Source organism: Siphateles boraxobius, unplaced genomic scaffold, assembly GCF_051911475.1.
Source record: "Siphateles boraxobius isolate OS27281-9 unplaced genomic scaffold, OSU_SipBor_1 22, whole genome shotgun sequence".
Taxonomy (NCBI): domain Eukaryota; kingdom Metazoa; phylum Chordata; class Actinopteri; order Cypriniformes; family Leuciscidae; genus Siphateles; species Siphateles boraxobius.
In genome coordinates, this window is record NW_027508833.1 from 20,302,620 (window position 1) to 20,325,727 (window position 23,108).

A 23,108-nucleotide genomic window follows, 5' to 3' on the forward strand; every position below is an offset into this window, starting at 1 on the left:
ATAAAGAAATGAATTTATAAACCCGCAATTCCTACTGTTTTAAATATTCTAGAGCTTGGCTTACCTACCGGTATGTTAATTATAGCAATCTTTCCAAAAGCTTATCCCGATCTGGAAATTATGAACACATGATATGTCAGTGTGATATTGTTTATCAGATATTTTATTCTGTGAATTTATCAGTTTCAGGTTTTATTTAATCTTACTTAAAATGTGTAAAACATGTTCCGATTACATTGTCCTTGAGCTCAGTAAAGCACATAAAACCAAGCTGATTGTTGAGTGGCTGTAACAAAATCAATATTTCATAAAGCACCACATTAGTTTATTCCTAAAAACTAGCATTTTTAATAACTCAATTATGGGTAAAAAGCATAATCGTACAGCATTAAACTGCTGCAATTTTACATATTTAGATATTTAATTGCAAACGCTAATTCTTCCTGTTTACATTTACATTACATTTGTACACTTGTGTAGTTAATCTTTACACTTAAATATATATATATAGCAATCACAATGTAGTTCCATTTTTCATACTGTACATTGTTGTGATGCATAAATTCACTTAAAACAATTGATTTTAATTAATTTAGACCATAGTATACTTTTTTTTTAAATATTAGCCAGCCATTTATCGGATATCAGGCATAATAAGAACTATTATCAGTATTGACCAGCACTTTAATATTTGTGCATTCTTTCTGGGAATCACACTTTTTAACTTACTGGATATTTCCAAGTTTTTCGCTTTATATCTTAGCACAGAAAACTGGAAGTTATCCAATGACATCTTTATTATTAATGTACATGATTTCATCAGACCATGTATTTTTTTTTAAGGCATGAATTGTAATTTGAGGAAACTATAAATATATATACGCTACATGGACGGTTCACTGGACTGAGTTGTTGGATTTGTCAAGTTAGTTACCAAAGTCTGGGTTTCAACAACATCCTATTCACAATATATACTTGGTACACTTTCTATATATACAGTCTGACAAATATGAGGACCTTTCATCAACTACCTTCAATTTAAAAAAGCATCATGATAGCACCTATAATCCTATAAGGTAGTCTCATTGACTTTTTACACTTTACCTACAGGTTCAGAAAGGCTGCACACTTACACTGTACCTGAAACGCAGACATCAACTTCCTCTTTGTAAAATAACCAGTGGTATGTGCTGTATCCTTTGCCATGCTTGCTCTTTCAAACAAGTTTCAACTAAGACAAAATAGATAACCACAAGGCGACTGTGGTTACATATCAAAGGAAACACCCCCTGAGCAAAACAACAGGAAGCTGAAAACAGTCTGCAGGGGAGGAAGAGAGCGTGAGATGGGAAGATCAGATGACATCATGAGGAGAGGGCGACTGGTTGGGCGACTGCTCGCTGCCTGGTGGGGAGGGTCTGGGAGGCGGTCCAGGGGGGAAACTGTCACACAGATGTCGTGGTGGAAGATTGCCCATATGTTGAGGGAGCAGCATAGGAGCTCTGGCAAACATTCCAGGGGGAAGTGGCCCTCGCACTAGAGGAAATGGTACTAAAGGTTATCAGTTTGTACTAATATAGTATAGATATAATTTAAATAAATGTGTAAAAAAATAATTTAAAAAATCCAAGTAGCTGAGTCCAAACTTGTAATAAATAAAATGCCAAAAATGTAAGTGTAATAATACTAATAATGATCATATTTTATCAATTTGTACTAGAACACTGCCAAATAATCTGACAGAAAACTCTGAAATGATGCAGCCTTTTTTACAAATTCCCATGAATGTATATAGATTAAATAATTGTAAAAATAAATAAGAAAAAATTGTAAGAATAAAAAGAAAATCCACATAGCTGAGTCCTATCACGTAATAAATCCAATGGCAAAAGTTAAAGTGTAATAATAATAATAAAAACTATAAATTGATTCTACCTCAAATTTCCATTAAAAATACATCTATTACTTAATTCATAATAATCATAAAATCCAAGTAGCTGAGTCTTATTTTGTAATTATTAAAAATTAAAGTCTAATAACAAAATAATTTATAAATTTGTAATAGACTACATTACAGAATCAAAACTGAAGTGATGCAGCCTTTTGTACACACACACACACATTATATATAAAGTTAAATTAAACTAAAAGTTAAAGTGTAATAGTAATGATGAGAATTGATCGATTTGAACTAGGACAGTGTCAAATAATAAGACTGAAAATAATAATAAATTACTAAAAATTATATAATAATCACAAAATAATATTAACCAATAATAATCAACTTTATCAATCAAATCATTTATCCAATTTATTTATATTTTTTTCAAATCTAAATTATTTCCCAATAAATTTGCTTTTCATTTGCAAAAAAACCCTCACATTTCAGAAGCTAAATTTGCTTCAAATGCACTTATACTTCGACTTTAATCTGACATTTCAACAAAAATGTCCACCTACACAAGTGGAAAAAGTGAACTTACTGCCTATGGGGGGAACTCCAGGCCCACGAGGGGGAAAGAACTCCGGAGGTCCATAAGGGCCCCTTTGTGGGAAACGTGGGTCCCTAGGGTCCATCGGTGGAGGTATTCCCATTAACGGGGGACCAGGAGGAGGTCCCATTCTTAAATCTGGATCCGGGCGCGATCTCATGTCACCGGGCATCGTGTGAGGACCCTGCTGTGAGAAGACACATTTCAGTTATGGAAATGTGCTATCCATCGAGTGATATAGTACAGAGAGGTTTACTCACTTCTCTGCTCTCATTCTCACTGATAGATGAGCTGTTTCTTAGAAATGATGGATCTGAAAAAACAAAACAAAAAACAGAGAGAGTAAATAAATTAAGGATCTGTGAGCCAAACTCTCAATCTTACATTTTCATTTTCATTTAATTATTGAGGATTGTTGACAAAAAATGTGCTCATTCATGCTTTGATAATGCCATTACATGAGCTACATAAAAACAAGTCAGCAGGGAGTTTCTGCCAATAATGGTACTCGAAGTACCATGGGAATATGGAGCTCAGTTTTTCCCTATTATTTATTATGTTAGGCTTGTATATATGAGTCATATGGGCTATTTATAATTCTACCGTTACAGTTGACCTTTAAGAGAAGCAGAGAAGTCAAACATATTGTAGAAGAGGTGACATGGAAAGGCTCACCTGATTTGTCACCCAAGTATGGAAATCTAGGAGGCAAAGGACCCATAGGATACAGACCTGGAGGAGGCCTTCTATATGCCAAACCTGGATCTGGGAGAGGGGGACCTAAACATAATAAACATATTAAAAAAAGTTAATCGTTAATTAATAAATATTATTATAACTAAACCCTAGAGCCTTTTGAATGCAAATTATGGCATCAGCTTAAAAAATAAAATAAATAAATACATTTATATATGTGTATGTATGTATGTAACTAAACACTACAAACTTTTGAACACATTGTACATTACGGTTAAACTTTATTTTAAGGTGTCCGTGTTACAGTGTAATTATACATTTAAGTACTGTGTAATAATAATTAACTATAAGGTCAGGATTAGAGTTTGGGTTTGGTTAAGGTTAGTTGGATGTAATTATGCACTATTTATAGTAATTATTACTATAGTAACTACATGTAACGTGTAACAAGGCCACTGTAAAAAAACAAAAAAAGAAGTGTTCCCTGCATTACAAATAACAACTTAAGTTATTATACATTTAAAAATAATTGGCTGATGAACACAGAGGATGCCATGGAAATGATGCTCTACACACAATGTAAAACCACCACTGTAGCTTTGGCCATGATGATAATGACATTAAAAATACAGTGATGTCCTGTGCTCTTCACACCTGCAGTATGAAATAACTAATGACTGCGCTGAAGCGACAGTAGGCCCAGCAGTGAAGAGCAGCAGGGGGCAGTGGGACAAAGCCCGACACACTGGCCAAAAACCCAGAAACGTCTATAACAAAGAAGGCCCAGTTCTGCTACTCTTCAATGAGTCAGCGCTTCTCTGCGACCTCTGAATAGCCGAGTTTGAGCTTCAGTAACAGAAACACCTTTATATGAGCCTCACTTCACACAGTTGGCTAAATTACAGGCACAAGACAGTTCAATAATTGGTATTCATAAATAAATAGCAAACTGATACGGAGATGAGCAAATAAGCCTCATTGTTTGCGTATTCTACATTTTTGTTGCAATTATTTTTGCAATGCAATTTCGCTAACACTTTACATGAACTAACAATGAACAAACCATTTGTTACAGTATTTATTACCTCGATTTCAAATAAATTCAAGTCAATTTATAATATTAGTAAGTATAATATTACTTGCATTATAATCTATTTTCACACAACCATTTCCTCCCTCTCTCTGATTGTCATAAATAAACAGGCGGCTTTTGCTATACTGTACCTTTAAGATATGCATGTAAATGACCTGTTATGATTGGCTAACCTCAGCGTGAAGAAAGCTACTGAATGCTGAATACTGATATGTAAAAATGAGAACTTATGTTAATGTGCTCATGGTTCTTGACTTTTGAGAGCTAGAGAAGTATTTCCTCTTGCTACAGGACAGGCAGAGCAGTGGGAACATCACTGTACCTGGAGGGCCGGGAGGGCCCCTGCGTTCCCTGTCCCAGGAGGGAGACAGTGAGCCACTATCAGAGTGAGGGCCACTCCGCTCAAAGTCTGGCCCACCACTAGGGGGCTCTACCATGCCTCGGGATGCTGATTATGTGACAGTGAGAGTGAAGGAAGATGAATGGAGTGGAGAGACAGCACATACAAATATTTGAGAAAGTTAAGAATGGAAAAGGGTGGAAAGGGAGACAACCAACAAAATATTAATGAGGTAATAAAACATGAAGAGACTCGACTATATGCAAACTTGGGGAATGGTTTGTTGCCCACGGTTTAATGTGCGTTTTGTACCGTAAAAAATGGCAGTGGTACATCTCAGGTGTTTAATTATTGATATGCAATAAATAACCTAAAGAGGATAAAAAAAACTCATAGATACTAATAGTCTCTCGAGCAGTTGTAAAGATGGTACTGGATATATCAATTATATTCCTGTGATGGTGCTGATGATGAAGCTGAATTTACAGAAGCCATCAAGAAATAGCCACGCATCAAGCATTTACTAAACCAAGCAAAGCAAACCGTGAGAAATCAGACCCGTTACCCTTAATGCAAACATGCCAACTATATTTTATGGGAAATGAACAGAATTCATACCCACAACCTTGCTCAACTAAAGACAGAGAATGCAATGAATAAATCACATTGCTCATACTAGCTAAGAGACATTTCCAAGAATTTAAAAGGAAGGGATTTGTGTATATCACCTCTGCCTGGACCCATAACAAACTGAGGTGAGAGTCGAGGGGGGCCGTCCATTAGTGTAGGAGGGGACAGGAAGGCCCGTGTTTCTGAGGATGGTCGGCCAAGAGGAGAGGGTCCATATGGTGATCTTTCACCTTTGACATGGGGAAATGCATATCATGTTTAATACCATTTTTTAAACATAGAGAGACATGTACTATGCAAGAGAAATGCAGAGAATCTGACCTCTAAATAAAGGTCTGCCTTCTCGTATATCCTTATCAAGAATATCGACTTTAAATTGGGCATCAGTCAGCCTGTAATTGTAAACACATTCATATGTATGAATAAAAGCTGCTTCTCTTGTATAGAAAACACTAAAGTAAAGTACTCTCTAGCCAATCTCACCTCTGGCGGAGATGAGCGTTTTCTCTCTTGACATCAGCCAGGTCTCGATCCGCGGCCCTTGCGGCTAGCTATAACACAGACGATTCAGAATACAGAGAGTATCAGACACAAAATACATCTGTAAGCCACTGACAACTGACATAGATCAAACTTAAGTGGTCTGAAAACAACTTACCCAGTTATCATGAGCCTTTTTCTCATGAGAAGTAATCTGATAGAAAAAAAGAAAAATGTATATAATAAATATTACTAAAAAACAACAACAGGTTATTATAAATTGGTCAGGTTTTGAACATTTTAAGATTTGTGTCTAATTTGTAGTAAAAATATTTGTATTATAAATGTTTATTTATGATATTAATTTTTTTCATTTATTATATCAATGGTCTATAATCATATTATGCTAATATATATATATATATATATATATATATTTATTAGGGCTGTTGAGCGATTAAAATCACCTAATATGTGTGTGTTTATATGTGTATATATACAGTATATGTACACGTATATATGTATAAAAAATCATGGACAGAGGCTGTAACTCTGTAAGGAATTTTAAGTGCGTCACCTGATTCTTATAAGCCTGTGAAGTCCGGTCCATTTCCTCCTCTAGGTCTTTCGCTCGTTGTCTATTTAAACATAGTGAAAGAGACTATAATGTAAACTTCCTGTTTTGGTGAACATCCATCTTGCATTATGTTTCCTGCATTTCTCAGAGGACATTTCCTTTTATTTTAACACATACTCAAAGATACTTACAGCGACTTCCTCGTGTGTGCTAAACAAGTTTATCTCACCTATAAGTGACGAGCTCCTCTGCAGCGAGACTGATCTTTTTGCCTGCCTTGTTGAGCTTCTCCTCCTTCTGCGAGCGCTCCTTCTCCTCCACCGTCAACAACCTGACCAGAGTTTAAAAAATAATTGAATTATTGCCATTAGTATTTTCATTTCCAATGAAAAAAGAGACTGAAAAGTGCAAAGACAATGAGTGGAAGATGAAGTTTGTGTTTTATGAGATGCAGCTTCTGTGCTCCGGTCCAAACCTGTGCAGTTTGAGTTCATTCTCCTGGTACATCTCCGTCATGATCTGGAGTTTCTGCTGGAGTTTCTGGCTTTCACTAGAATAGCTGGCACTCTCTGACTCCAACACCTCCTTCTGCCCCTCAAGTTGTTTGATCCCCTCTTAGAATACAGAGAAACAAGAAAACAAATCTAATCTTCATTTAGAGTCTAAATTATAGTGTTTAATATAATCAGGCTAAACCAAATCAGCTCCAGTTGTATTGCTCATCATAATATTTGCATGTTGTGTTTTATGTGTTTCACTTGTTTTATTGTGACCCTGTGTTGTACAGCACTTTGGCAAAAAATAGTTGTTTTCTTAAATGTGCTTTATAAATAAATTTGAAAGCAAATCCATCGTGATGCAAGATAAGAATACAAATTAATCGGAAACAAAATCATACGGTGCCTAAAGATCTCGTCTTTATTGTCTTTCTACAACCAATCAAAACTCTTTTGAATCAACAAAATAATATATCAAACTAAAAGTTTCATGCATCTTAAAACCCGTTTGAATTGTGGAGGAACCAAACGGTTTACCTTGGAGATCTTCTTTGGCTTTCATTTCATCTGCAAGTTTGGCAAACACCCTGTTTTTGTCCTCCTCCATGGACTTTAAGTCTGCACTCATCTGTGGCAAATAGAAGGACTCCCTTATTTATAGCATAATTTCTATTAGTATTCTGGATGTAGACAGGTTTTATTAATTTAATCTGACACAAGGGTTGTGTTTTAAAACCTAATGAGCTCCATCCTAGACATCATGTTTGGCAGTCATATGTGCCATGATCTAGGTGGTTCACTATGTTTGAGACAACCAGGATGTGAGTAGGAATACCTTGGCAGCTTCAATGAGTTTCTGTACTTTTTGCTTCTTATGGGACTCTGCAAGCATAACAAAATTCATGAGACGATTCTTCAAGACTTGACTTAAAAACAGACTAACAATATTCCCACCTGAACTGTCTCCATTCTCAGTCCTAGCTGTATTAGTGCTGCCATCAAAGCTGCTCTCGTCCTCAGAATCCCAATCTCTCATCTTCAAAAGGCACTCTGTCAGGGACTGATATAAGGAAAGAAAAAGAAAAACAGATTTTTTGAAATACAGTTTTACTGAAATGCAGTTTTGCGTACAAGATTGTGTGGACAGATCAATGTGACGGTGGACAGACTGTGACCTAATGCTCCAGGGCTCCAGACTTTCTGACCTTTTTTTCTGCCGATGCGACTACATTTTGTTAGTGATCGCACTGGTTCCACAACCTTACTGCCCAACTGATAAAAGCTGTATTAATAACATCGCTACTACAAGATCTAGTGAGAAGCATTCAAATTTGGCGGAGAATACTATAAACCGTATCGGATCAAACAGCTCTGAAATGGAAACCAGGAGAAACTGTGCCATAAACTAACAAGTTATAGAAGGCTTTTCAATCCACAAACATTCCCCATGGATTTAATGTAGCAATGCTAAGTGTAACCATGGTATTGTGGCAAAAATAGTCGAATGTTTTTACATTATTCATCTCAGGGTTCGTACTACCTTCTGTGAGTAAAAATTCAATCACATTTCAAGGACTTTCAAGTGCTTCACACTTTTTTCAGCACTTCAAAGCTCTAAATATGCAATTTTAATTTTATTTTTAATGTGATGATTTGTAAAACTAAAAGTTTAAAGATGTAGGAAAACTAACACTTTGTGGCAAACAAATACCTTTTTAAAGACATGAAATTACCACTATAACCAGAAGATGGTGGCAGAAGAGCATTTATTGACTTAAAAAAAAGTTGGTCTTCAAATTGTGACTGAATTACACTACATAGAAAGCAAGTAAAGTGTGCTCCTTTTATAAACACTGAAGCTGTCAATCAATTCAGTATAATACTACAGAACAATGGTACATTTAATAGAACAATATTTACATAGGTTTTTGTACATTACTGTTGTTAATAAAAGTACATTTTATATGCATCTCAATTCCAGCTCAGTGTTTTATTGTCAAATTTCCAAAAAACAAACATGCAATATCACTAGTAAATGCACTTATTAATGCAAAACAATATTAATTATCTGATTATTAATCAAACTAAATAAATAATATCAATTAATCAAATGTATTAAATTAACTTTGATTAAAAATCCCCCCAGCGCCACCAAATCAGGTGCTGGCACCACCATCTGTAGAACTAAGTGGCACAGGTGCTATTGCTCTCAAATGCTAGTCTGGAGCCCTGTATCCATGACAACTGCTCTCTCTGGATGAGCAGTAGTGCCAACCAAGATTTATGTTTCGCTGTGATCGTACTTGTCAAAGGTTTAATAGAAATAAGGTATCGTTGTCATTTAGGAATAAGATTGTGTGGGTGTTTGAACCGAGATCGCAATCTTTTAACAATTAATAATGTTGCTCTACAATATATTTTCCAAAATGTGTACATCTAATTTGATAGCAATTTATTATATCACATACACTACTGTTTGGAGTCAGTAAGAGATTATATCTATATATATATATATATATATATATATATATATATATATATATGTGTATATATATATATATATATATATATATATATATATATATATTTTTTTTTTTTAATTAATTATTTTATTCAGCAAGGATGCATTAAATTGACCAAAAGTGACGGTAAAGACTCTTACTTGGTTACAAAAATTATATTTCAAATAAATGCTGTTCTGTTTTAAACATTGATAATAGTAAGAAATAGGGATGCACCGAAATTTTGGCTTACAGAAGTTTAATTTGCACTTCTCCAATGGCATGTTTTTATCCATTTCGTGCACACAACGTGGATAAGCTACAACAGTCAGCTGTGTGGACACTAGCTCTGGATTGTCAATATTAATTTCTTGATTTTAATCTGAAATGATATGGTTTCTGAAATCAAATTTCTTTAGTCTGTGCGTTTTTCTGTTGATACCTGAACAAAATTTCACTAAATACGTGTAGCGCGCCTTCCTCCATCCAATAATTGTAAAAAGCTTTGCCCTTTGTCACTTTTAATATGTAGCAAAGTCTCAACTTTAAAATTCGTATGATTTTTATATGAAATTCAAACAATAATTGTCATTTTGGCACTCTTTAATATGGCATGATAGATCTGTAGCCTCAGGGATCAAGCCCATGTGAACCAATCATCTCATTTCCTCTTTACTACTAGTTAGCACGAAATAAACAATGGTGAACACCGTAAGTTATGTTGAAAAATACCCTACAACTTACCAAAATTACATGTCTCATGTTAATGCTTAATCAGTGTATCAACCGGGGAAATACATTAATAAAACAGCTTGTAGGCTATTGAATGTCCCTTAATGTTAACTCCAAGAAAGCAATTCAATGTTCATAAACTCATTAGTTAGAAAAAAAAAAAAACTTTTCGCCTAATATATGCACCACTGTTTTACATATTCATTATATTTGTACTTAACCTGTTAGTAATGTCTTCATTATTTAATGTATGAAACTAGAGTCATGAAAACAAGTTATTACAGTTTATAGTTAATTTAAAACCTGCCGTAAGTGCAATTTAAATGTTTGTACTCAGTTTTAGCTATCTGAGTATTTATTATAAAATAAGTTTGATTAATTAATTGATTATTTATTTTCGGTTTGGGTTTTTGGGCAAGTGCATATTTAAATATCGGTTTCGGCCCATTTTCATTTCGGTGCATCCCTAATAATAAATGTTTCTTGAGCAGCAAATCAGCATATTAGAATGATTTCTGAAGGATTAAGTGACACTGAAGACTGTAGTAATGATGCTGAAAATTCAGCTTCGGAATAAATTATATTTTATGTAATAAAATATATTAAAATAAAAAACAGTTAAAACTTTCAAACCAATTTCTTTCGAAAACATTGTTAAAAAAATCTTACCAATTCCAAACTTTCGAACAGTAGTGTATATACTGGCATATATACTTGACAAACCCATACTAGTCAACTACTATTTTGGTGTGGATGTGTTTTTACCTTGATGCGTTCGTCTTTATTAGTGCAGTCCTCCAGCATGCCAGAATGAGATCTTTCACACATTTTCATCTCCTCCTCCAGCTCACCGAGACGTTCACCCCAGCCCTCTGCTTCTTGCACCAGCTGTAGTGGTGATGGCCATTCATACACTCATGGTAAATGTAAGCCATGAAACGTCTTGCATCACAGTGATTTTATAACACTTAAAGCTCGAAAATATATCATTTTTTTCTCTCCAAACTAAACACACAAACACAAATCTCACCTGTGCTTTACTCTCGAGCAGCATTGCATGCTCTTCTTTGGCCGCCTGCAGGTTTTTCTGTAGTCTCTCTGTGTTGATCTCATGAATCTTCAGTGTTGTGTTGTCCTGCACATGAAAATACAGGCAACAGTATTGAATTACAAATGACAATTATTGAGGAATATGAATGAAATATGCATCATATTCAAAGTCAATACCTGTTCTAACTGAGACTTTCGATCTTTTGCTTCCTCTTCTAAATTACTTAAAATCTGCTCGAGTTCAGCAAGCTGTAAAACAGATATAAAGCCGTTTAGTCAGATTCAGGAAATATAACGTGCATCTGTGTGTATGACATTACCTGATCCTCTTGTTGTTTTCTTGCTTTGTTTTGTTGGGACAGCTCTTCTTGTAGCCTCTTAATTTCATTTTTAATCTGAGCATTTGATTGCTCAAGTTTCTTTGACGACACCTAAGGGCAATAATTGGACAAGGGTCAAGTAAGTGAAGTGGTCAGGGAGACAAGTTTTTCCTTTAATGTGCCTCTATTATGCTTTACCTTTCATTCAGTGTGTAATATAGCGGTTTGTGAATGTAAAAGGTCTGCAAAGTTTTAAAGGTCAAAGTGCAAAACAAATAAAGTTATCGTATCCTAAAAGAATAGAGTCTGAATTGCCGAAACGAGTTGTCACCTATTCCAGTCTTATTTCCTGTATAATGTCCACTGTCCGTCAATGGTCTTCTTTGGCTGCCCGCAAACAACGTCTATTTTGACCCGCCCTCAAACACTGTAATTGTAGCTGAGGCCTGGAAGTGTTTGGTTAGTGTTGTCGACATGTTGAAAAGACGCTGTGTTTTGTGCTGCGAAGCAAATCCATTTTGCATGAACTTCCAAAGGATATACGGTAATACCGACGCCATTGTTACTGTTCGTATAACTGTCTATACAAGTGCTGAAGAAGTAATTTGGTAATGGCCATTTCGTTTTCGACTAGCACTGTAAGCGGTAGACCAATCACAACAGAGTGAGTTGTCTGACCAATCAGAGCAGAGCAGGCTCTCAGAGAGGAGGGGTTTAGAGGGACCGGATCCGTGATCAAGCCATTTTAGACACTGTGAGAAAAGAGGTGATGCTGCAATGTATATTATGAGAAAATGAGATGCATGTAAACCTATTGTTGGAAACCTCCAAAACAAAAACAGGAACCTTTAAAATAGCATAATAGGGGCACTTTAAACATTAGTGGCTAAGTAATTGCATGTTGTTGTTTTTTTACAAACAGATTTGATTGACAACTATGTGTAATGCAATCTCAATTGCACTTTACGTGCACTTGCGTTTACTTAAAGTGCACTTACCTTAGAAAGTACTGGATAATATAAGGTAACTACATGAGTTAAGGTTAGGTTTAGGGGAAGGTTTAGGGTTAGAACCTAGTTATTGCAATTACTAGAATACGTAAATAGTATGCACATCATGGGGAACATATATAAATAAAGTGCTACCACAATCTCTAATATATTACATTTGAGGTTATTAAAAAGTAATTAACACTTCCAAAAAGACAAACATTGTTGAGAAAAAAACCATATTTAAAGGAAAAAAACACACACATAATGATTGTCTTTACCTCTAAACAGTCATTTTCTGCAGCTTGCGCAGACATGCCATTGTTCTGCAGTGTGGACTCTAGGTTGTCAAACTGTTGAGACAGACAGACAGCATTGTTTAGAGTAGGTGTTTTCAGTCTTTAAGACGCTAAAGACCCCCAAATTTAATAATTCTCATGCAAGGCATATATATAGTTTCTTGTTCAAAGACCCAATGTATATTGTGAAAAATATGTTTAAAATATTATTCTTAATTATTTCACTATCAAGTCAAATTATTACCCTTTCTACCTATTATAGTACCGTACTGTTAAACTCATTATTTACTTATTTATTTTACTCTATTTGTTGTGGTTTTTTTTACACGGTTTTTCTCTAAAGGTTTCCACAGACCCTTTAGCATTCCCTTGCGACGCCCTGGGGGTCTCCGGACCACAGTTTGAAATGAAGTGTATAACATGGAATTTCTCACCTTCTGTTTAACCTCACTGAATGTCTCCAGCACTTTGCACTTTTCATCAAGCAGTTCAGCCACTTTATGTGCCATTTGCTTTTCTTTACCTGCAAAAAAAGCCAACAGCCAGACGATCAATTGAGAGCTGACAGTAAGGATCAGTTAAACTGATAATAAGGACAGGTTAAAAGCAAAGAGCCAATAAGATAAAGAAATGGGAAAACACCCACTTGCATATAGTCGACTTTTCATCTGCAGAACAAAATAGAAAAAGCTCATGATTACTTGGTGAAATGATGACATTCATAAAGTATGCATGTTTTATTGTGAGCAGAAATGACTGACTTACAGAATGAATGAACCTGCAGCTGAACAGAAGCAGTGTGCATAAACCTAAAAATCCTGTGAAAACCACAGCTTCCCATGGAAGTCCATATAAGTCAGGGCCAGGCCGTATATCGTCAGGAAGTGAAGACACAACCTAAAACAGAAGTTAAACAGTTAAACTGATTGAAAAAATGAAAAGTATAAAATATAAAAATGTCTTTCCCTTTGTCATACATGCATACATAGATAGAAAGTGAACACAAACTTTTAAATGGGATGTCCTATAGATAATCTAACACCATTTTTCTATGATGAGACCTTTTAGACCTATTAGTAATTTCGCATAAACCTTTATTACTTCTAAAAAATAATAATAATTCATATTACACAAATCGACCAATTTTCAAAGAAAATATTTTAGCACTTTTTACTTTACTGTTACACCACCTGACATTAACTCATTAAAATAATTAAATTAAAATCAAATGAAAATTATATAAAGTACTCTAACAACCTACCACGTGTTAAACTATAATATTTCTCATTTTTATAATCTCAGACATCCTCATTTGTAATTGACAAGCAGTCACTGACCAAAACCAATGCCACTGGAAGATGTAAAAGAACAACATATACACTACACAATTTAATTCGTTATAAACTGGTAAATAAAGTCAGCTGATGTAGATCTGTAAATAATTAACGTTACGTTTAATAAATCAACGATAAAATAGGCTGAAATGAGCAACCAGATGCATCAATGCTAACCAGCTATATGCCTTAACATAGAGCAGTTTACACATTTAAAAGCCAGTATACATATAGTAAATACTCCAATCTAGTAAATTATGTGTAACAGTTACTATGATAGTTAACTTAGAAATATAAACCTTTATAGAAATATATATGACACCTGCTGACAGCTGCCCCACATACACACTAACGCAGTTTCATCATTCACAGACACTGACACATACATCTTTGATTTTCTCCACCGCGAGTGTGTAGTAAATATTCGCTGCTCCTTTCATGTCAGTCGGTTCTGTGGCAACCGACTCGGCCTTAAATTCGTCTGCCATGATTATATTCAAACTGAGTTATTCTGTAATCTGTTAATTTATCTGTTGTTATGCCATGGTGCCGCCGGATGCTGCTCTGCACTGCTAGTGCGCATTGAGGAAGAGCGCACTCTTCCTTTTTAAGGGGGGATTCTTAACACATGAGAGCTTGTGTCTGTAAAATTTAAGTAGGACACTACATATATTTGTTTTATTGTTTTTTTAAAAGACAAACATACGTATTTTGTTCATATAAACAGTATGTTGCTTTTATGCGAGAAACTGTAAATTCCACAAAACATTAATACCCCCTATAAGGGTTATGGTTTCTTCCACACGTCACCAATTGCTGAACGCCACAATGCCCGTTCGAGTTTTAAAGTGACAGACTTACTTAGCGACACAGGAATTAGTCAATAAGCATTCACGGAAAAAAAAATATTTGTCATGGGCTGGTTATGAAACGTCTATAGTTTTGGTTTGTGGGTAAGTATGTTTCATGTGGGTGTGTCAGGTAAATATAATATACCTCTATAAACAAAGTCACTGGACTAGAGACCGGTTGAGCAGCTCAAGTCTGTCTGGATTCGACTTATTTATCTCAAAATGACTACTTAATTTACTTTCTAAGTATTTAGTTATATACAAGTAATAAATACTGTTAAATATATTTAACTTGGCTTGAGTGCGAAATATGACACTTTGGCAACATGTCAAGACAGAAAATAGACTAGTCGTCGGCAGTTTCCACGACGTATATTATATATTATATAATATATTTCAGGATATATTATATTATATATTTTGAACAAATAGTAGCTTCAGATTATTGTTTCTCTATTGATTATTATATGGTATAATCAGGAGATAAATATACAGTATGTAACGTTAGGCCTATACTGTACATTTACTGTAGCCTAAAATCATACTAAAAACATACAAAAAATACTAGAATAAATAGAATATCAATTACATATTTTTTCTAAACTATGACATTGTATTATTTTAATTATTATACAGTCAAAAAGGGATTGGTCAAAATTATGATTTTAAAAGGCAAAAACAGACATTTAAGGTGTTTAATCTTTTTAAACACTAGCTATATATTTCACATAGGTTAATTTGTTGATTTGCCTTTAATATGAAAAAAAAACACCAAACAAATTTTCCTACACCATTTCACATGAAGACCTACCTTGTCCACTATAGATGCAATTTCATTAATTGTGACTTCAACAAAAACTGCCATTTGATAAAATTTCCCTTCACCTGTCAAAAAGAATAAAAACACACATAAGCGTTTAACATTTACTATTTAATGCGGTGAAATGTCACGCCTCAAAGGTTATTTATTCATGATTGTTTTGGAACAACAGGTGGATGAGTAAATTATGACAGTTATGACAAAATTTTAATATTTTTATTTTAGGATGATATCAAAAATTGATTACCTTTCTGTGATTCAACATGCTCCTCCGAGATTAGACCATGGTTTTGGGAAGTTGTTTTATTGATTTCAGAAGATACCCAATCCTCATGCTTTCTTATTTCCTGCTCATCAGTCTGAACACCCTCCACATTAGCTCCATTCGCTGAAAGGTACTTCTCCTCTGTGACTGGCTCATTTTGAGGGTTGCTCAAGTCATTTATATCAGATCTGTCTTGGGTAACTTGATTATATTTAAGCTCTGTTGAGGAGATTAGTGTATTCTTATTCACATCTAGACATGCTTCATGAACACAGCCATCTTCGCTGATACCTGTGATGAAAGAGAGGGAACATTATAGAAAAGGACAACTTTAACATTATACCATAAATCAAAGAGTAAGATCACAAAACCTAGATTTCCCATCAATTACATATGCAAAAGTTTTTGTCCCATGCAGTATTCACCAAAATTATGAAATCTAGTAGGCCTATCTGCCATGCTCTTAAGGAGTTTTTTTTTTTTTAAATTATCAGTTTCAAATCATCAGTACCTGGGCTTTCTACACTGACTTCTGTTATCACTGATGAATATTTCTCTCTTAGAGTAGATAAGAGGGTATACAGTTTTTGTAGTGCTGGGTATTCATTAATATTATTCTTGTCAGGAAAACTGTTATCTTGCTGATTACATCCTTTTTTTGTGTTCATCTTCATATGGTATTCCAACAGCTGTTCAAAGTCACTGAGTTCTTCGAGATCTTTATTATCTTGGCCTGCATCAGTGTTTCCTAGTTTGGATTCCAGCCAAGATAACTTGTGGTCTCCGAATAAATCTAAAAGATCTTGAATATTCTGCTCACTCAGATGAGGATATAAGTTTGTATATTCTTTAGAAGTTTCTGTATAATGGTTGACAGTCTTTTTTTCTTGAATTTCAGGGCTTCCAGGCCGCTCTTTTTCACCCCGTTCCTCTTTATCTTCCGACTGCACCGCCATGTCACTATCACTTTGATCCCAGGTGGCACCTGTGTCACTTTCCTCCCTTTTCTTGACACTTTCTGGATCGGTTTGATCACTTTCTTCCCTTTTCGTGACACTTTCTGAATCAGTTTGATCCTCCATATTTGCAGTGTCAGTCTCCTCTTCGTGTTCAACACTCTGATTTTGATCAAGCATATTATGTATACTGCCATCCTGAACTGGGTCATTCTCCGAGAAGATATCATCTGTTAATTTTGTTTCTTTGGAGGTGGTATAGTCACCTGGGTCTTCAGTACTAACAGCGTTAAGAATTGTATCAGTGTCTGCATTTTCTGGTAAACTGAGATCATGACCACCATCTTTTGAATTAGTAGATCCATCAGGTGTGTTCAATGGTGGGCTTCTTGTATGGGTTTCCTCTATCAGAGTCTTGTTTGTGATTTGTGTGTCACCCTTTAGCTCTTTTGTTTTAAAACAGTTCTCTGTAGGTTCAGAAACTCTACCTAATTCCTGTTGCTCTCTATTCACTACAACCTCATCTGCATATTCACCTTCTGAATCAGTATCCTTAACAATACTAATACCTGCTTTTTGTATCTCCAGTAACACATCATGCGAGTCGCTGGTATTATCCATCTCATCATCTGTGGCGTTTAGGGCTGAATTTGGCTCAAAGTCTGTATTTTCTTCACTAATAACAGCTGATTCATCTGTTCCAAGAGTGGAAATATGAGAAGTTCCTTCATCAGAAGGCCTTATGTTTGTGTCCAGTTTATGTTTATTGCTCATTTCCGTTCCAAGAGCTTCTGAATCTGATAGCTTTTCTTCGTAAAATGTGATGTCTTTTGATAATACATCATCTAATTGTGCCTCATATCTGTCCATAAGTAACTCAGCATTTTTGTCCATAACTAACTTGTCAATTTTGTCCACAACTAACTCATCCTTTCTGTCCATAACTAACTCGTACTTTTTGTCCATAACTAACTTGTCATTTTTGTCCATAAATAACTCATTATTTCTGTCCATAACTAACTTGACATTTTTGTCCATAACTAACTCATTATTTCTGTCCATAACTAACTTGTCATTTTTGTCTATAACTAAGTCTTCATTTCTGTCCATAACTAACTTGTCATTTTTGTCCATAACTAACTCGTCATTTCTGTCCTTAACTACCTTGTCATTTTTGTCCATAACTAACTTATCATTTTCGCTCATAACTAACTCGTCATTTTTGTCCATAACTAACTCACCATCTTCTTTCGATGTACCTTGGTCATCTTCAGCTAAACATTTTTCATTAATGTATTCTGATAATGCATCCACAGTCAGTTTCGAATTCAAATCTGCATTTACACTTTGACTAATTGTTACAGTCTTAATATGAGAGTCAATGTGCAAATCTGAAACATTTGATTCTAGTGCTTTTTGATAATGCAACTCATTATGAATATCTATCTCTGGCAGTTCAGATGTATCAGCACCAGCTGCAGTGTCTGTGCTAATTTGATCATAATCACTTTTTTGCTGTTTGATAGTGTCTAAATTGTCTTGATCAGACAGACTTTGTGTCAGCTTGTCCTCTGAAATGTCATCAGATGAATCAGTCGATTTGATTTTGCTTTGAATAACATCAATTAAATCATTTGCAGATTTAACATCATTGTCATTTTGGGTGTTAGATTTTTGAGAAAAGTCATCTATTTCTCTAATGTCATCAGATGCAACACTGTCTTTTAAAGTCATTGTTTCGTCGGATAGTGCCTGAGTTTCACTAATTAAATCAACATCGTCAACATCAGACATAATTTCTTCCTTTTTCAACTTCTGTTGCTCAAGAAAGTCCTCCTTACCTGAATCTACCTCCTTTGCTGTCTTTTCCTCATCACTTTGCATGTCTTGCTCCACCTCTCCCTCTAAAACATCAGCATTGTTTGCACTTTTACCTTCTTCATTTAAATGATCTGCTGACTTGTCTGTGCCGTCTTCTGTCATATTAGATTCTTCAGTGCTATCAAATGCAATGCTATCTTTGGTTTTATCAGACAGTGACTGAGTTTTACTAAGTACATCATTGTCTATTGGGTTTGAGTCCTGCTCATCAATATCACTCAACATTTCTTCTTCTTGATCCTCGCTATTATTTTGTTCCTCATCAAAGTCTTTCTTATTTGGATCTTCTTCCTTTGCTGTATTTTCCTCAACTCTCTTTACTATTGTGTCTGCCTGAAATGGCAGTTTAAGCACTGATGTCAGGCCGCTGACTGAAAATATGGACTCTGAGCTTGATTCTGACTCTTTGGTTTCCATGTTCTCAGTGTTTGTAGAGAATCCAGGGCTTCCTTCCTCAGACAAACTGTCTTTACCTCCATCATCCTCATCTTGTTTAGTTTGCTCTTCTTTGTAAAGGTTTGTAATTCCGTTGTACATGTTGCCGTACCACCCCGTCTGTTCCTCTACTTTTTCATTTTCTGATCTCATGTTCTCCATGGGACCATCCTTGTTCCCCACACTGTCATCAGGGTTGTTTTCATCTCTCTGTATTTTGTCATCCACATCCATGTTCTGACTGGGGTTAAGAATGCTTTGGTCCTCCATGTGTGTGTTTTCATCTGCCATCTCAGCTTCAGGTTTAGTTGCAGCTGGATTATTGTCTTCACTAAAGCCCAAGACATCTCTACCCATACTTATCCAGGAGCTAGACTCCTGAGATGAGGTGTCTTTATCATTTGCTGGGTTCTCAATATTGTCCTGAGTGTCAGTCTTTAGATCCTTGTTTCCAAATCCAAAAGCATTGGTCAGTTCACCCCTGATCCATCGAAATGTTCCAGAGTTCGTCTTCTCCTCCACGTGGTTCTCCTCGATATCCATCACTATTTTCCTGCTTTTGAAGGATTCTTCACTGCTTTTATCCTGTGGTTCATCATTGCTTTGTTCATTCCTGCCAAACCATCCATTAACAGCAGAGCCTATCCATGAAGACCCACCTTTTTCTGTTGTCTTGTGGCTGTTTTGATCAGAAACATCTTGAACATAAATCGTTCTGGGTTCACTCTCTTCTCTAACAGTAGGTTTGTTATGGAGTTCATTGATATCGCTTTCTTGGCTTTCTTGTGTGAAATCTTCCAGGTCATTAAATGCAGTGCTGTGCTCAATGACTGAACCATTTTCATCAAAGCAGATGAAGTCATATTCCTGAGGAGAGAATTTATGATTAATATTTATGTTCTTGGTTGACTCTATTCTAACCAAATCAGCATACATGGAAAAATTTGATTTCTTTGTCAACACACCAGCTAAGTTGAGTCAGATAGTTCTGTTCACTGAAGTGAAAAATTATCTATTTCTACCTGATCCGAGCCTTAAAGTTTTGAAGTGACCGAAGTATTGACAGATCTTTTCCTCTGTATTGTGACACAGGTGAAATGGATAATCGAAAAAACAAAATACAATCTTAATTAAAAATAAAGGTTACAAGAAGGTTTTTTTTTTTGCAGTGAAGCCATAGAATAACTATTTTTGGTTCCCCAAAGAACCTTACAGTAAACAGTTCATAGAACAACCATTATTTTCTTAGTTTAAAGAATATTTGAATAATTTAAAAAACCTTTTTCAGTTACACTTTATTTTACAGTACGTGTATTTACCTAAGAAAATACTGGGTAATATAAGGTAACTGCATGGGTTAAGGTTAGGTTTAGGGGTAGGTTCAGGGTTACCTAGTTATTACCCAGTTATTGTATTTGCTATAAAAAGTGCTTAGTCTGTACATGTGGAACAGGACTGTAAAATAAAAAATGTTCCTCTATAAATAACCTTTGGTCCAGTGGAAAGGTTCTACTGATGGCAATAAAGAACTTTTATTTTTAGGAGCGTAGGGTAGAAATCCATCAATTGTTTGGATGGAGGCAAATCTGAATGCAAGCTTGCAGTCAACTGTAAGAAAGGGACGGGGTTTTTGCTGACAAAATGATTGGAGACATTTCTTTTCATTTCATTTCATTTCACCGGACGACTTAGTTGTGACATTTTGAAGGTCAAAAAAAAGAAGAAGAAAAGAAAAGAAACCTATGCATAGATGAATCATTCAATAACATGCATTAAGAAAACAGGGTGAATTTGCACTCCATGATGTCATGGATTGTTTTTGTTGCTGTAACTGATTGTATACGTTGATTTGATTATATTAAATACTATTTTCAGCCTAAAACCAGTTAAAGTAGATGTGTCACATTTTTTAGGTTACCATAACATTAAAATAACACAAATATTGCACTTGCATTCTTCCCCGCCATTTCAAATTATATAATACTAATATATTTGCATAGTGTTCGTTTTAAAATGTTATGCATTTAGCCCTATGTGGCATCTGTCTTTATTATTTGTCAACACACAATACATATTACGTATCTGCATCCACTACCTTTTTTTTTAATGTAAATTACCTGGGTCGGCACCTGGATTTCCTTTTTCTCATCAATAAACAGTTGATCAACTTTGATGGCATCTTTTGGGAACAATCCGGACAGCTTTTCTATCTGCAAAATGTAAAATATTATGAATATAATGATAATATAATGTTTTTATTTATCAGTAAACTTAATAAGCTTGAAGAACATTAAACCCATACATGCATATTTTTAATTAATCAACAATTTAATTAATCAGAAAAGGGTAGACTCACACTTCCTGCCCAGAGATCATTTCTTTTTCCGGTGAGTTTGTAGTAAACAGTGATCATATCCCCTTTTTTGAGGTTTAGAAAGCGGCAGTCTTTAGCTATATGGTCTCTCTGTGCCTGCACACGACTTATCATGCCTGAAGAAATGAGAAACGGAAAAAAAATCAAAGATAAGAAAGCATGACAATATCTTGCACATGAATCACATAATTGAAATATTTTGCACAGAGCCATATAATTATAAGATGCGCAGGTAAACACACATCACAGTTTCAGTCTAATCTTTCCTTTTATGGTATTTGAATATAAATGATCAACTTACTTTCACATTCGGGGTCTCCACATAATTTGTAGTCTGAAATCAGGCCCAAACCGTGGTGTAAAAAGCCAAAGACAACTTGAAACAAAATGAATGAACGCACAGCTGCCATGTTTGGATTCATCCAGCAATTCCCTTCATCTCAGTAGATCATATACATTCTCAAAATCCAATAGTCAGAGGGAAAGCCAAGCTAAATCCCAGCTAAACGTCATTCTCTCTGTCTTGTCAGAGAATGAGCCAATCTCTGCAGATCACATTCTGACAAGCAGAGATTGGATTATAGGTTACTGTCAGTAAATCATTAACATCACCACACGCCACATCACAAACTCGCATTGGACCAAAGCCACATTCAAACTGATAAGGTTTCACAATGTTAGACTACATGAAGTAGCAATATTTTTTTTTTACCTTGTTTGGATTTTACTTGAGATATTATAGCGAGCAAATGCCCATTCACAATTAAAAATGTGCTAATTATAAAGATAACGTTTAAAACATTGTATCTAAAAAATAGCAGAGTCCACAACCAGGCCTATTTAATAACAACACAGAGAAACGATATAATTGGAATCACTTTTACAAAAAATTCCAGCTGATGAATGATAAAAACATTGAAAGCCAATTAGACACTGCAGAGGATACTTAGAATAAACAGAAAGATATTGTGTTTTGGTGTGTATACGCTAATCGTTATAGTTATCCTTCTTGGTGTGAACAGGCCTTAAGACTTGTAAAACAGGCACAGTAAATATTACTAACCTAAATTATCAGTTCAATCATTTAAGATAATAACTGTGCGACTAAAAGTGTGGTTATGAAATACAGAAAATATTCAGCTGGAAGGTTAGCCTACATAGCCTATGCTTTTCATAAACAACCCATACCAGAGAGTGTTTCAAAGATACAGGTCAGAATCGTTTCATTATATTTTTTGAATATAATTAATCGAGTGGTCTTTCCAGTAGGCTACAATAATAACTTATTCATAGTGCATCTGGGTAACATGTCAGCCCACTCAGTTACAGTGTTGTTAGAGGAATGATTACTGATAGGAGTATTGGAATGAGCAAAGGTCTGCAGAGTCTGACGTTCTGAAAACAAACCCTTATTTAATTTATCAGTCTAGTCTCTAGTGGGTTATTTTCCATGCTTAATTTCATTTGATTAAATTCACATAATATAGCATGGGTGA

General features: G+C 35.1%; 1 protein-coding gene across 6 annotated transcripts; it reads right to left on the reverse strand.

Moving 5' to 3' along the window:
* Positions 1-147: 147 nt before the first annotated feature.
* Positions 148-22,154, reverse strand: mia2 (MIA SH3 domain ER export factor 2). Of its 6 annotated transcripts, none has more exons than XM_077239048.1 (31): positions 21,914-22,153; positions 21,595-21,728; positions 21,356-21,448; positions 17,185-20,105; positions 16,478-17,154; positions 15,949-16,257; positions 15,693-15,766; positions 13,462-13,593; positions 13,343-13,364; positions 13,131-13,219; positions 12,679-12,750; positions 11,409-11,519; positions 11,266-11,337; positions 11,069-11,173; positions 10,804-10,926; positions 7,760-7,865; positions 7,641-7,687; positions 7,343-7,433; positions 6,784-6,922; positions 6,538-6,639; positions 6,309-6,369; positions 5,910-5,945; positions 5,735-5,802; positions 5,573-5,643; positions 5,350-5,481; positions 4,604-4,729; positions 3,168-3,272; positions 2,753-2,805; positions 2,616-2,676; positions 2,484-2,585; positions 148-1,536 (listed from the first exon to the last, which is right to left on the reverse strand). In XM_077239048.1, the coding sequence occupies exons 1-31, from the start codon at positions 22,032-22,034 to the stop codon at positions 1,355-1,357; spliced, it is 6,537 nt and encodes a 2,178-aa protein (XP_077095163.1). In that variant the 5' UTR covers positions 22,035-22,153; the 3' UTR covers positions 148-1,354. The 6 variants fall into 6 exon arrangements, with proteins under 6 accessions (XP_077095163.1, XP_077095166.1, XP_077095162.1 ...); XM_077239051.1 differs by having other exon boundaries at positions 2,484-2,679; positions 17,185-17,617; positions 18,764-20,105; positions 21,914-22,151; XM_077239047.1 differs by having other exon boundaries at positions 2,484-2,676.
* Positions 22,155-23,108: the final 954 nt, after the last annotated feature.